Source organism: Triticum aestivum, chromosome 4B (assembly GCF_018294505.1).
Source record: "Triticum aestivum cultivar Chinese Spring chromosome 4B, IWGSC CS RefSeq v2.1, whole genome shotgun sequence".
Classification (NCBI taxonomy): domain Eukaryota; kingdom Viridiplantae; phylum Streptophyta; class Magnoliopsida; order Poales; family Poaceae; genus Triticum; species Triticum aestivum.
In genome coordinates this window covers 19,208,300-19,221,298 of record NC_057804.1, presented here as the reverse complement: position 1 = coordinate 19,221,298, position 12,999 = coordinate 19,208,300, and the positions used below count along the sequence as shown (strand labels likewise).

The window sequence follows — 12,999 nt, the reverse complement described above, 5'->3', positions numbered from 1 at the left end:
ACCTTGAACCATTTTATCATAATTTGTTGTATCGTCGTATTTTGGGGAGCTGGATGACTGCCGAACGGGCTGTAATTATTCTAGGCCAACTTTTGGGGATCATCAGTGGAAACTGAGGACTATATCTGGATGACATCCCAGGACAGAGGGTTTACCATTCCCGGCAGTCCATCCATGACTCATGCTGAAAATTGGAATGGGCCGCATAGAGGACATCTTCGTCTGCACTAGGGCAGTTTCAAAGTCCAAGATTCCACAAAGCACAGCGAGCCACCACCCGCAGAGAAGCTCGATGGATCGGTTCACCCAACAACGGAAACTTCTATCGACGAAGGGATCACAACAGACGGTACACAAACTAAGGAAAAATATACACATCCAAATGACAAGCATGGTGGTCCTCTTTCGCTACACGCAGGAAAGGAAACGTCGACTTCCACCAGACCTAGGGTTTACTGCGGCGTCCCGCAACAGCGCCATTGACAGGGAAACCAGAGCGATCGACTCATAGTGCTACTCACCAAGTACCATCTTACCACCACTACGGTACCCAAAAGAAGATGAGTACGTTTCCTAGCAGGCTAGCACTAGGATAGATATTTACACGAAACGGGGCAGGGCGATCGACGGTTTTCCTCTAATCGGATGGCTTGGAGCCTTTTCTAGCCAAGTGGTCCTTCTTCATTCCCTCGACTGCTTCCCTGCAAACATGAGCCAAGTCAAATTAGTCACCGCGCAGTTTAGAACAGTCGGCAAATGCGCATCAACAAACACAAAGCGGGATTGTCGGTTCCCTCTTTCCCACCCCTCTAATTTGGTCAAACTTATCAAAACCCAACAAAGAAACAAAGAAACCTTTCAAAACCCAACAAGGTGACATCACTGGAGAGATTCTTGGAAAGAGGAGCACGAGTCAGGATAGCTGCTTACGTGAACGCTTTCTCCATCTCAGCATTTTCAGGGTCCACCTGCAGCCCGGACATGAATGCATCAGAAGCTCCTTTGTAGTCCTGCCAATGGTGGAGGTTCGGCAGATTATAGTGTGTATACAGGGAGATGCCATGCAACCAAGTGCAAGGTGAGTAATCTGTGACTTATCTGACCTCGACCGACATGAGAGCGGCTCCTTTCCTGTAGTAACCTTTGATCCATTCGGGGCGCAGTTTTATGCAAGTGTTAGCATCGCGCACAGCCTTATCCGCTTCACTCATCTGCAGGTAGCAAAGGCTCCTGTTTAAGTACAGCGTCGTATCACTAGGGTCCAGCTCAATCGCCTGCATCAAAACAGAGAATTGAAAATGGTGAGGGACATGTCATAAGCAAACAGGTCTTTTGAGCGGAAGAACGGAACGGAACAGCATATGTGTCTGTTATAACTTGCACAGGGCTACTTATGTGAGCCTGACAAGAGCCAAGTTTACCCAAGTTAACAAGACAACATTGGTTCCGTAAGTCCATGCCTGTGACTATGATCAATAACATTAAGGCTGTTCACACTTTGTGATGGTTCTGAACTGAAACTGAGAACCAATATAATACTGCCGTGGATTCAACTATCATTGTACTTCACAGAGTTACTTGGCTTATATCTAGACACATATTATACCTGGAGACTGTCAAATAAGTACACTCTTGATTCCATCAATGAACAGATATTTTGAAACAGAAACCCCAATGTTTGTATAATGAGAGGATAAGGTGTACTGTAGAAGTTTCATGTGTATGCTGATATGCATCTTGCAAAGACCTTGAGGAGCATAACGAATACTCATACATTATTCTTCAGATCACTACTAACCTCGGTGTAGAACTTCGACGCGCCATGATAGTCCTTTCTCTTAATAGCTTTCTCGGCATATGATTTCAACTGAACTTTTGTATTTTTTTCATGCTTAACCTAAATCATAGAGACAAATTAAGACAAGCAAAATATACATACAAAATGTACAATGTTCACTGAAGATTAAAAAAGTTCCTTTTTGTGCCAAAAAACACATTGTTTGAGGATGAAACTTCATATAACAATGGAAGACTCATAACCAACTAGGTTGAACTGTTTGTTTAACCAAGCCGAACAGTTGTAGCCAGATAATTAGAGGAGATAGTTTGGGACGGATTTTCCACTGGGCAATGAAATGCATGTCTTTGCATCAAAATTGAAGTCTACATATAACACTCACTCATGTCCATCTCTAATTTTTCTTTGGAAAAATTTCAAAATGGTGAAAGATACTTTTTTGAGCCAGGAGCAAGCGCTCCTGAGCTCTCTTAGTAGTTACCTAAGTTAAAAATAGCGGGCTACGGCAAAAAGTGACAGCCCCAAAATAAGCTAAATAGGAGCTAAAGCACCCCTAAATGGCACCCCCTCTGTCCCATAATATAAGACGTTTTTGCAAGCTATGTTCTTATATTATGAGACGGAGGGAGTATTTACCAAGGGAGTATGTAGGAAGAGTTTGTGTCAAACTAGGAGTTCTTATCTTAGTTATATCCAACCCAGCATCAACTGCACCCAAGTATTCTAGAGTTCATGTCCAATTAGGAGTCCTAAGATGGAATGAGTTGTTTGGTTGAGATTTCTTGCATCCAAGGGATCATCTTTCTATTGTACTCTATATTTATAATATAGGGATATTAGTAACCTTGAGCACTACCCAGTACAAATCAAATTGCTGAAGTAAATCAGACCAAATCCTCAATTGCCAAGGACTGGAGGAAATAAGAAACAATCTTGCTCAGTGACAGATAAGATCTGAGAGGATTATCAGTCGTTTGATCCAGAGACGATACATGATTTACCCTCTGTCATGTGAGAACCGAAATAGTAGGAAATAGGTGTTACATGCAAGATATGTCCCCGATCCCCTAGATAATGGCAGTGACTAAGAAAACTGCAAGCACTAGAAGACACAATCAGGTAAAAATGCAACAAAATTCAAACCAATATGTGTGATATTAGGGTCTGCACCAACCTTTAACAGGTACTTGACGCAATCAGTTAAGCCATAACGAGTTGCTATTACCAACGGAGTTTCGCTATTAGCAGAATTTACATCTGCGCCTGCCTGTAGTATGGATCATATAAAATCAAAAGTTATGAACTATGCAATGCATGTAATAGATTAATATCATAAGAAAACTATATGTATTAACATGAAGTCAAGGTGGACAGTCACCAGACCTCCACAAGCAGCTTGACACACTTCAGTGAAGTAGATTCAGGAACTCCTGAATCGGTGCCATGAAGTGCTTCAGTCAGCGGAGTGCTTCCCTCTTCTGAGACCTTGTTCGGCTACATTTTTTATTACAGAAAATCTTTAGTGTAAGATATCGACTTCGGTATAGGCAGATATTGAATGCTTAAAAATAATAGATGGAAATTAGAATAGAGACACACAGCATGTTTCTGTTCTCATGATTCTCCTTTTATCTGGAAGTGGGATGACAGAACTATCATTGGCCATGCTAATGACAGTTTGCAATAAATATTTTATATAGATTGCTAAGCCTCAGCTGCAAAGACAGTTCTGTCAACCTAACCAGTGTTTATGACATAGTCACAGTACAGGACAGAATAACACTATGCTAATCAAATAAGAAATGCACATGTTAAAGCAGGAACCTATCCAGCTTCTGCATAGGAACAAGGAGATCACAAGCTGTACATTTGACACAAATATCTGCTATAACATCATGAAAGAACTGAAGATCACACAGCTAGGAAAAGTAAGCAATAGTACAGAGTAGCATGAAGTGACCTGCGGAAAAGCCATTTGAACCGCAATTTTAGCTAACTACTCTATATGTGATTTTGAACTAATATTAGTTAGAACTTAGAAATATAAGAGATGAAAATCTACAGCTATGATAAATGGCTGTGATAAGATTAAGGCGTGGAACCGCAATCCAACATACTAAATGTTGATGAATCTGTATCCTAACAAGTTAGCATATAAAGCTCAGATACAAAAACATGAAATGTACTTATTACATCTGCATGGTGCTCCAACAGAACTTTCATGACGCCAATCATCCCATAGCCAGCAGCGAAATGTAGTGGTGTCAGACCAATATAAGTTACATCAATACTAGCTCCTCTAGATAGCAACAATCGTGCTGCTTCATCACGTCCTAGACATGGTGCAGAAAAAATAAACAAGTTAATGTTACAATGAAAAATAAGCATTTCTCGCACAACAAAAGAAATGTATTCTTAAACATCATCAAGAACCACCACCTGCATGCCTTGGCTAGAGGCCAGGCATGAGTTAGCAACGTCATGATTATTTTGGTGAAACTATTTAAGAGACACGACATGGATAGGGGTGTCATAAACAGGGGTGCGTGGAAGTTAGCTATCCAAGTGCCAGAACCATAACTAGGTTTTAAGATCTTATAGGTTTCAACTCTAGCCTACCCCAACTTGTTTGGGATTGAAAAACATTGTTGTTGTTTTTCCTTTATAAGGGACATGCCAATGCTACAGAACCGAAAAGAACAAGCACAAAATAAGAGCAAAGTATTAATCTATAGGGAGAACAAATAAGACCATACATAAGTTATCGTTTTGTTATAAGGAGACACAAACACAAAATAAGACCAGACGTGTTAGCTTTTTTCACTGGGGACCGGGCGTATTAATTCGTAGGGAGAACAAACTGAACTGAAACTGTAAATGCCACCATCTGCTAAAGTCAACTGTCCAAGTTCATCTAAGTTCATCTAATATGCCATGAAAATGGAATAAAATAAGTAGGAATACTAGTTTGCTAATTATCAGAACCAGACTAAACATCGCCTCAGTGAGGGTTCGAAATGTAATTTGTAAGCTTACGGTGTTGGATAGCACCAAAAATCAGCATGAGCTGTGCAAAATAGCCAAATCGATTTCTTATAAACTACACTGGATAAAACAAAAGCTAGAACAAAAGCTAGAAGCCACACAAATGATAGAACAAAAGCTAGAAGCCACACAAATGATCAAATTGCATTAGTGAGGAGTTGGAAGACTGTTGAGGAGAACAATGAGCCACTCCGTCAAATCTTGTTTGCACAGCAACCAACTAACTGGTAAAACAAGTCTAAAGACAGAAAGCTTAGTGTCTGCGCAGAAGAGACCATGTTTTGCAGCATGGTGAAGAGGATGATGGCCTGAATGGGCTGGCTTATTCGGATCGGCCCCCTTGTCGAGAAGGTACCTCATAACATGCATTCTTCCATCCGCTGCAGCAGCAGCCAAAGCAGTCACACCTGCCAATAAAATCAAAGACAAGTAACTAGTGCTTCTTAGAGTATCTAAAACTGATGCGGTGAATGAATTTACTGAAATATACAGAGACTGAAAGATCGCGCACAGTAGCAACATTGCGAAATTGAGCATAACCGTAGCAAGAACACGGAATCAATCGGCACAGAGAAAGCGCGCGCATACCGGCTTGGCTGCCAGCATTGACATCGAAGCCCAGCTCCTCCACCATGCACCTGACGGCATCCAGTTTCCCCAGGCGTGCCGCCGTCTGCATCGGGCCCGCGCCCACGAGGCACACATCGGCAAGCCAGGCCTTCCCCTCCGCGTCCCTGCCTCTCGCCAACTCTTCAGAACAACACCGAGAAATCTGAGGTGAGAGACATGGCCGGCGGCGCTACATTGCAAAGCGAAAGGGCCGGACGCACGCCATCCATTCCCCCCCCCCCCCCCCCCCCAAACCAAAACCCTAGCAGACGCGAGGCCGCATTGGAGGGAGGGACGCTTAACGGATTGGATCGAGGGGGAGGTCGCTCACCCCTGAGGCGGGGAAGGTCGCCCTGGAAGGCCGCGTCGAAGAAGGCCATCTGCGGCGAGCCCTCGGTCGGGAGGCGCGGGTACCCGCCGTACGGACGGTCGCGTCGAAGGGCTCTCTCGAAGCCGAGCGCGACTCTAAAGTCTGCGCACTCCATTGCCGCCGGCGACGGGCCCTGCCGCCTTGCCGCCGCCTCGAACCGCCGTCGCTTCGCCGCCGCCGCCTCAGAGAGTCGAGAGTTGTGGGGGGTTTGGGAAGCAGAAAAATCGGCGCTGAATACTGAAAAGTCGCTCCAAAGACACAAAATGCAGAGGACCACTCGTGCGGACAGCCTTTATACGTCCTGTGCAAAACGTTTACACAATTTTCAAATCAAAAGGAATAGGAAATGTGAAAATTAGAAACAAAATTTTTTATATTTATAGAAAAACAAAGGGAGTACCGAGAGCATCTACGGCTGGGCGCCCTAATCCCCCTTTACGTCCGGACGGACGGCCCGGTCAGGAACCGATCAAAAAACAGACCTAGACAGGCGCCTCAAACCGGTCAAACGCCCGGACTAACCGGCGTGTTCGCCACATCGTATCTCCATGGACCAAATCCTAGTCATTCCACCCCACCAACCAAACGCCCGGGCTATCCGGCGCCCCTCATATCTAGCCCAAATATTGGGTGGCCCGGGCGCATCCTCCATGTCAACCCAGCGCATCACCGACCCCACGTCGTCCCCACAAAAAATCCCAATCGTCCCCTCTCCGAACCCTAGCTCACTCCACCATCCTCTCTCGCTCCGTCCCCTCTTCTTCCCTCTCCGATTCCGATAGAATCCAGCGCGATGTCGAGCTCCGGCAGCCACTCGTGCTCCGACCTCGACGTCGACAAGGAGCTGGACACGGATAGTGAGGTCTTTTTTTTGTAGTGCCATCTGATATTCTGATTGATACCGGGCTTGTGAGTTTTTTTTTTGCGAGAACCGGGCTTGTGAGTTTAGAGAGGCAATGCTTCTAACTTGGTCAGTGAAAAGGAACTGTTATACACAAGATTACAATCTGACAGTGTCATAGTGTGATGCATCATCGTACAAACGAAATTCTGATTTCTGAGAGCTCCAGCACAACATCATGAACCGTAAGATCATACATAAATTTGGTGATAGCTAGGTTGACAGATAGCTCCAATTTTGGTGATAAAACTGAACCAAGTTACATACATTTTTGGTGAATATAAAACAGAACCAAGCTGTAAAGGGCGCGATTCAAAAACCAATCTCACAGCTACAGTGTACGCTTCCTAAATATTGTGTACAAAACGGGAAATTCAGTGAACTCCCATAGGGATGCAAGCGGTGGCTGGCTTAGTACAATCGCCCACGTACGTTGTTGCAGCAGCTCAGCGGGTGTTGCGGCCGCGCCCCTTGCGTGCCTGTTTTTCTCTAGCTGGACGGCTTGAAGCATTTTCTGTTTTTCTGGCAAGTCATCCTTTTTCATCGCCTCAACTGCCTCCCTGCAACCAGGAAGAAAAAACCGTTTTCAGCCCTTCAATCTAGGCATCAAATGTAAATTACCCTCACAAACACAAGCATCTCAATTCAAGAAACAACGGAGGAGTTGGAGTTTCCTTCTTTTTATTAGAAGAAAAGGCTGAAACATAATTTAGGTGCTTACTGGAATACTTTCTCCATCTCGGTGTTTGCAGGGTCCAGTTTCAGTCCGGCCTCGAACGCATCACGTGCTTCTTTGTACTCCTGTAAACATGGACAGCTAGGCAGAATTATATGGGCGGAGGTGGTGATGCGCACACACACAGGTGCAGGTCAGGAAAACTAGCTAGGATTCTCACCTTGAGCGACATGAGAGCAGCGCCTTTCCTGTAGTAACCTTTTAACCATTCGGGCCGCAGTTTTATGCAGGTGTTTGCATCACGCAATGCCTTATCTGCTTCAGTCATTTGCAGGTAGCAAAGGCTCCTGTTTGCGTACAGCGTCGCATCACTAGCGTCCAGCTCAATTGCCTGCATATCAGCAATAACATACAGGGTTAACAAGACAATACTGATTCCAAGTACATCATCAATGACAAAAAGGTTAACAAGACAATACTGATTCCAAGTACATCAGCAATGACAAAAAGGTTTATTTAGTGATGCTTCAAGTTGGTATCAGTATGAACCTGAGAACCGAAATTTCTCAAACCTCTGGACCTATGACTGCTGGAGCTAATGCCTTAATGGACGTCAAAGGTTTACAGACAACACCAATATATGCAACACATCTCAAATTCGTCCGGAGTGGCAGTACAGATAGATACTTGGCTTATAGTTGGACAGATTATCAACTGAAATAATTCAAATGGTGGAAGTCCTGTCAACAATATCAAACTCCCTCTGTACAACATAAGCAGAATCTTTCCTTGTATGTTTATTACAGGAAAGGTGAAAAAAGTTTTGCGCACGTGCATATTTGAAGTAGCATAAATCCAAACAAACAAATACTATTGTTTTTTACTTCCCACCTTATTTTTGTTAGCAACGGCAGTTATAGGAAATAACACAAAAGAGATATATAGATTAAACAACCATGTACATCAGGTCAACAAGTAATGCGACAAGATTGAGTATTCCTCACGTGCACAGTTTATTCACATCATTACTAACCTCGCTATAGAATGCTGACGCGCCACGGTAGTTCTTTCTCTTAACAGCTATGTCACCACATAGTTTCAGCTCAGCCTTTGTACTTTTATCATCTTGCTCATCCTAAACCATGGAGATTATTAGTTAAGCCACGCAAAATAAAGATGCAAAACGTACAAGGTTCATGGTGATCATCAATCAGCTTTACAAAGCAGTGAAAGACCTTAGAAACAATCACAATAAAAGGCCTTAGAAACAACCTAGATAGTATACACAGGAACTGAACTGGGAGATGAACTAAACTCACCATCCTTGCCTATGGAGCCTGCTATGCTGCTGCCTTGTCCAAGACGATGATAAAAAGAGAACAACAACCTGACCGTTGCAGCAGACTGCTGCTGCAGTGCTGCTGGGTTTCTGGGCTTTCGGCCTGTTACTATTGACGAGTCAGATAGCTGGGCTTCAAAACTTATTGCAGCCTAATCGCTATCAGGCGAAGCAAATTCGTTGCGGTGAGGACAGATTAGCACACACCTGCCGAGAGTGGTGGAGTCGAGGGCCCTGGAGCGGCGATCTTTCTCTCCGATGCGGGGTGGGAGGGGGAGGAGGAGAACGGCGGTCGCCGCAGTGGCGAGGAACTGTGGCGGCGATTTTTAGGTCTCGGGTCGGGTGTGGCCAGGCTGTGCGGCTTCCCTGAATCAGCAGCGATGCGGGGCATTCAAGGCCTTGGGCAGCAGCTGGGCCTTTGCGTGCAAATCAATAGCCCACCTAGGTCCGTACTTGGCCCAGGGCGCGACTATGTCTCCCAAATCTCTCTATAATCTAATTAAAGACTACTTTATCTCATAAAAAATAATAATTAAAGAGTACTTTTACAAAGGTCACTCTCATCTGATATTCTGATTGATGCCGGCTCGTGAGTTTAGAGAGGCAATGCTTCTAACTTGATCGGTGAAAACGAACCGTTGTACACAAGATCACAAACTGTTAGTGCCATAGTGTGGTGCATCGTGCAGACGAAATTCAAGAATCACACATGGGAGAAATAGCATGGTGTTCAACAGTGACCTATAATTGCATGTTTTTCTTCTATATATTTTTGATACCCAACAGTTATATTTGTTCTGCTTCCATGTTTGCAGAGGTTGGGCTGGTGCTGCTCCCAGTCTGCATTTTTATTGTAAATACAGTAGTTTAGCAAGATGAGTCATGCTATTCATGTTTCTTGCTTTGAAACTACCAATAACACATTCATGGCCAAAATGTTTCCTCCAACTTTATAATGATTCAATCATTCAGTACTCATCATCCTTTCATCATAACACAACAGATAATACAGTTCAGACGGCCAAAATAAAATGAGAACCGCTAATAACCAAAGTACTAACAAACACTTCCAAAAAGTTCAAAGCAACCACTGTTGATAGTGATAAAACAGTTGATTGTTAAATCAACCACTTGTTGTGTCAAGGTGTGTGCACTTTGGGTAAAGCATTTTTGCTTTATGGTCAGCCCGTATCGTCTTGTTGGAGTGGATTATGGCAAACGACTCAATCCCCGCGGTGATTCTCTTCTTCAGTGAAATCTTCTGCCTTTTAGTCCAGGCGAACCTGGTGGGCTTCTTGTCCTGGCAGTTGCCGCACTCCAACTCCAACCTACTATAGAGGAACACATCCTCTAGATTGACCGCCGCCACCATGACACGTCTGACATAATCAACAGCATAATCTTCAGATTCAAAGCCAAAGATGACTAGTGTGACCAAACTGTGGTGATGGAAATCAGCTGCGGCCAAGCCCCACTCTACACCCTTGTTCTCACTATACAATTGTTTTTTTCTCTTCTCCTCATCCATTTCCATTGAACACAAATCATCCCAGACCTGCATGTCAGCAATAGGACAAACATAGAAATAAATTGTCTTCAGACATATATACCTAGTGAGAAAACCTTGAAAAAACTAATATTAAGCACATGTGGCTAAAAGAGAACTTTAGGAAAACACATACTGTCATGTACAACTCCTTCAGTAAGGGTGCAGCTTCAAGAATAAACATTGTCCAGGTGAGATCATACCCTTCAGGAAGTTTAACAAGGTTCACAAACCTTAGTTGGCGGAACACAGATGCCAGATCTTGCGTTGGACATTCTGGCTGCACCCAAATCTGCAAAGAATATACACATGATAAGATGAGCAGAGCAGAGAAGAAGTGAAGCCACAGCTAGGAAAGCAACAATCTTGACTTACCTTTTCGGACCTAAACCCCAACTTCAGAACTCGTGGAGAGGCACTGCCAAGAAACCTACTTAACTTGACCATCTTGTTGAAACTAAGGGCAACATTTGTGAGGCTTACAGACTCGAGCAATGGAACATGACCAAGAACCAGTGGATCTTGGAAATCTATCCAACCGTCAAAGACTATGCTTGTGAGCTGAGGGAGCCAGTTCAGCTTAACTTGCTCGAGACCACAATATACGATACAGAGCTCACTGAGATTAGCGTGTTCAACTTGCAGGGTGCTAGAATCACCCGAGTCACAGTTGTACAAGTGCATACGCTTCAGCCGCTTGCAAGTGGTGAGGATGCTGGATATGTCTGATTCACCAAATCTCAAATTTCCTATGTTGAGACTAGTGAGACCACCAAACGCAACTGGAGAAGCATGAAAGAACAACATGAATCGTCTCGCCCAGATGACCAGTTCTTCATCATCATCGATTTCATCATCATCATCCTTCCTTGTCCTAACACAAAATTTGGCATTCTTGACTAGGTGCGTCGCCATGGCATGACCAACGGCGTGCCCGATGGCGGATATGGGGATATCATCTATCAAGTGGAACGTCATGGACAGAAGGCCGATGGTGTGTTCACGCGGACTTCTGCGCGCCAGCACGCTCTTTGTTGCCTGAACCACGGCTGCATTGATCCGAACCAATTCATCGTCAGAGATGTTGGCACTGCTGCGTGACACATCCTTGGGCAGGAAGTCCAGAGCACTTATTATAAGCCGAGAGAGCTTGGCGCAGAGCTGACTCCACCGTCTTGAGAGGATGCTGGTTCTTGCAGCATCGCGCACATTGAGCCGGTCAAGAATGTTGACCAGAATGTCATCCGGCAATGCGCTGAGCCTGTCATCTTTATTGCCTTTCTGCACTTGGCATGGACATCAATAAGAGTCAATTTCTACACAGTTGCAAAGATGCAATTTCAATGATAAAAAGACACAGACCTGCATATATTGTTGCCATACAAAAATTGCAAATTATCAAATATACAATTTTGATTCATCAGTCGGAAAGATGCAATTTTACAGTCATAAAAATATACAACTTGGATAAGATCTAAACAGGGCCCCCTCTGAAAACAGAGGACAATGAACTCACCCCCATGGCTCCCGCGTCGATCCGCCGAGGGCCGAGAAGAATTGGTCACCGTGAACTTGGAAGCTGCTGAAGGCTCACGAAGAATTGGTCTCTTCCGAAGATTGGCGGGTACCGCGGTGTCCGCCCGGCTCTGCGCCAAGGTCAAGGGTGTGTCGCGCAGCAGATGGAGACTGGGAGACTGAATTCGAAAGAGGGTATGATTCTGATTGTAATCCGGGAAGGACTGCTTCGATTGCGGACTGCGGGTCGGAGAGGAGCCGCTTGATTGCTTCGATTGCCGGTTGCAGCTCGGAGCGGAGCCGCTCCCAAAAGAGCTGCTGCTCTCGCTGCTTCGATTGGGGACTGCAGCCCCCGCTTTGGCCAAAGGGAGGCGGCCGCTCCTCTACCGTGCCTCCGCTGCCGTGCCTTCTTCGGACCTGGAAGATGCATTGATATGGGCCAGAAAATTAACAAAAGCTAACCACCCCAGCCCAACTGGTAGATGTGCATACGCCTAAACTGATTAACTATTTATCTTTTTTTGGAACTGATTAAATAATTGACTATACTTAATACATGATCAACGCTGTAAAACGAAAATGATCCAGGTGTGCACTGGGCCGTCAGCGAGGATCACCAATCTGGATCCCTCCATCCGGCGCTCGCTTCGCGAACGCCGTCGTCGAGCACCGATGTTCTAAATCCCTCCGGCCTCCGGCATCCGTCATCTTCACCAGCGTCCTCATCGAACGGCAGATCCAACATGTGGTGTTTAACTTGTAATTAAGTACGACCAATGGACATGCAATTTTAGTTACAAGCGTGTGCACCATGGTTGCAAGCGGACGGCGTCCGTTTGTATGCGACCGCCCGCGAAGAAATGCAATAATCATGATGGCGAGTTGCTGGAACCGTCTTTTATTTTTGCTATATGACCGGCCAAAAAAATTGTCACGTTCCGACGACGAAGGTCCATGGTTTTGTTGGGATCGGCTGAAATTTTGCTTCAACTGACTTTTTTTGTTTTTTTAGTTGCTTAGAATTTTCTTTTTGCTAGAACATAGTGCTGCAAAATCGACGACAAGGTGAGCCGGAGGCGGCAACGCCGTGCTTCGATGGGTGCGCGAGCTGCTCGAACCGGATTTGGCCGCAAGCTCCATTAGACTTTTAGTGGAGTTGCATCCGACAGATGGGTGGCGCTGGGAATGACGGTGAGATTG

General features: G+C 44.9%; 3 protein-coding genes across 6 annotated transcripts; all 3 read right to left on the bottom strand.

Annotated features, from left to right (window-relative positions):
* Window positions 1–325: 325 nt before the first annotated feature.
* On the bottom strand, window positions 326–6,073 carry LOC123090656 (ankyrin-1). Of its 3 annotated transcripts, none has more exons than XM_044511975.1 (10): window positions 5,784–6,073; window positions 5,432–5,593; window positions 5,119–5,250; window positions 3,992–4,131; window positions 3,182–3,292; window positions 2,973–3,065; window positions 1,799–1,897; window positions 1,104–1,274; window positions 931–1,010; window positions 326–701 (listed from the first exon to the last, which is right to left on the bottom strand). In XM_044511975.1, the coding sequence occupies exons 1-10, from the start codon at window positions 5,935–5,937 to the stop codon at window positions 638–640; spliced, it is 1,206 nt and encodes a 401-aa protein (XP_044367910.1). In that variant the 5' UTR covers window positions 5,938–6,073; the 3' UTR covers window positions 326–637. The 3 variants fall into 3 exon arrangements, with proteins under 3 accessions (XP_044367910.1, XP_044367911.1, XP_044367912.1); XM_044511976.1 differs by having other exon boundaries at window positions 931–968; XM_044511977.1 differs by lacking the exon at window positions 5,432–5,593.
* Window positions 6,074–6,941: 868 nt separating this feature from the next.
* On the bottom strand, window positions 6,942–9,120 carry LOC123094253 (protein STIP1 homolog). 2 transcript variants are annotated; one of them, XM_044516306.1, is made up of 6 exons: window positions 8,946–9,120; window positions 8,719–8,847; window positions 8,433–8,534; window positions 7,620–7,790; window positions 7,445–7,524; window positions 6,942–7,283 (listed from the first exon to the last, which is right to left on the bottom strand). In XM_044516306.1, the coding sequence occupies exons 2-6, from the start codon at window positions 8,719–8,721 to the stop codon at window positions 7,055–7,057; spliced, it is 585 nt and encodes a 194-aa protein (XP_044372241.1). In that variant the 5' UTR covers window positions 8,722–8,847; window positions 8,946–9,120; the 3' UTR covers window positions 6,942–7,054. The 2 variants fall into 2 exon arrangements, with proteins under 2 accessions (XP_044372241.1, XP_044372240.1); XM_044516305.1 differs by having other exon boundaries at window positions 8,719–8,841.
* A 545-nt stretch (window positions 9,121–9,665) lies between these two features.
* Window positions 9,666–12,248, bottom strand: LOC123094252 (uncharacterized). The gene is made up of 4 exons (XM_044516304.1): window positions 11,801–12,248; window positions 10,660–11,565; window positions 10,421–10,576; window positions 9,666–10,293 (listed from the first exon to the last, which is right to left on the bottom strand). Exons 1-4 carry the CDS (start codon window positions 11,804–11,806, stop codon window positions 9,862–9,864), a joined length of 1,500 nt encoding a protein of 499 aa, XP_044372239.1. The 5' UTR covers window positions 11,807–12,248; the 3' UTR covers window positions 9,666–9,861.
* Window positions 12,249–12,999: the final 751 nt, after the last annotated feature.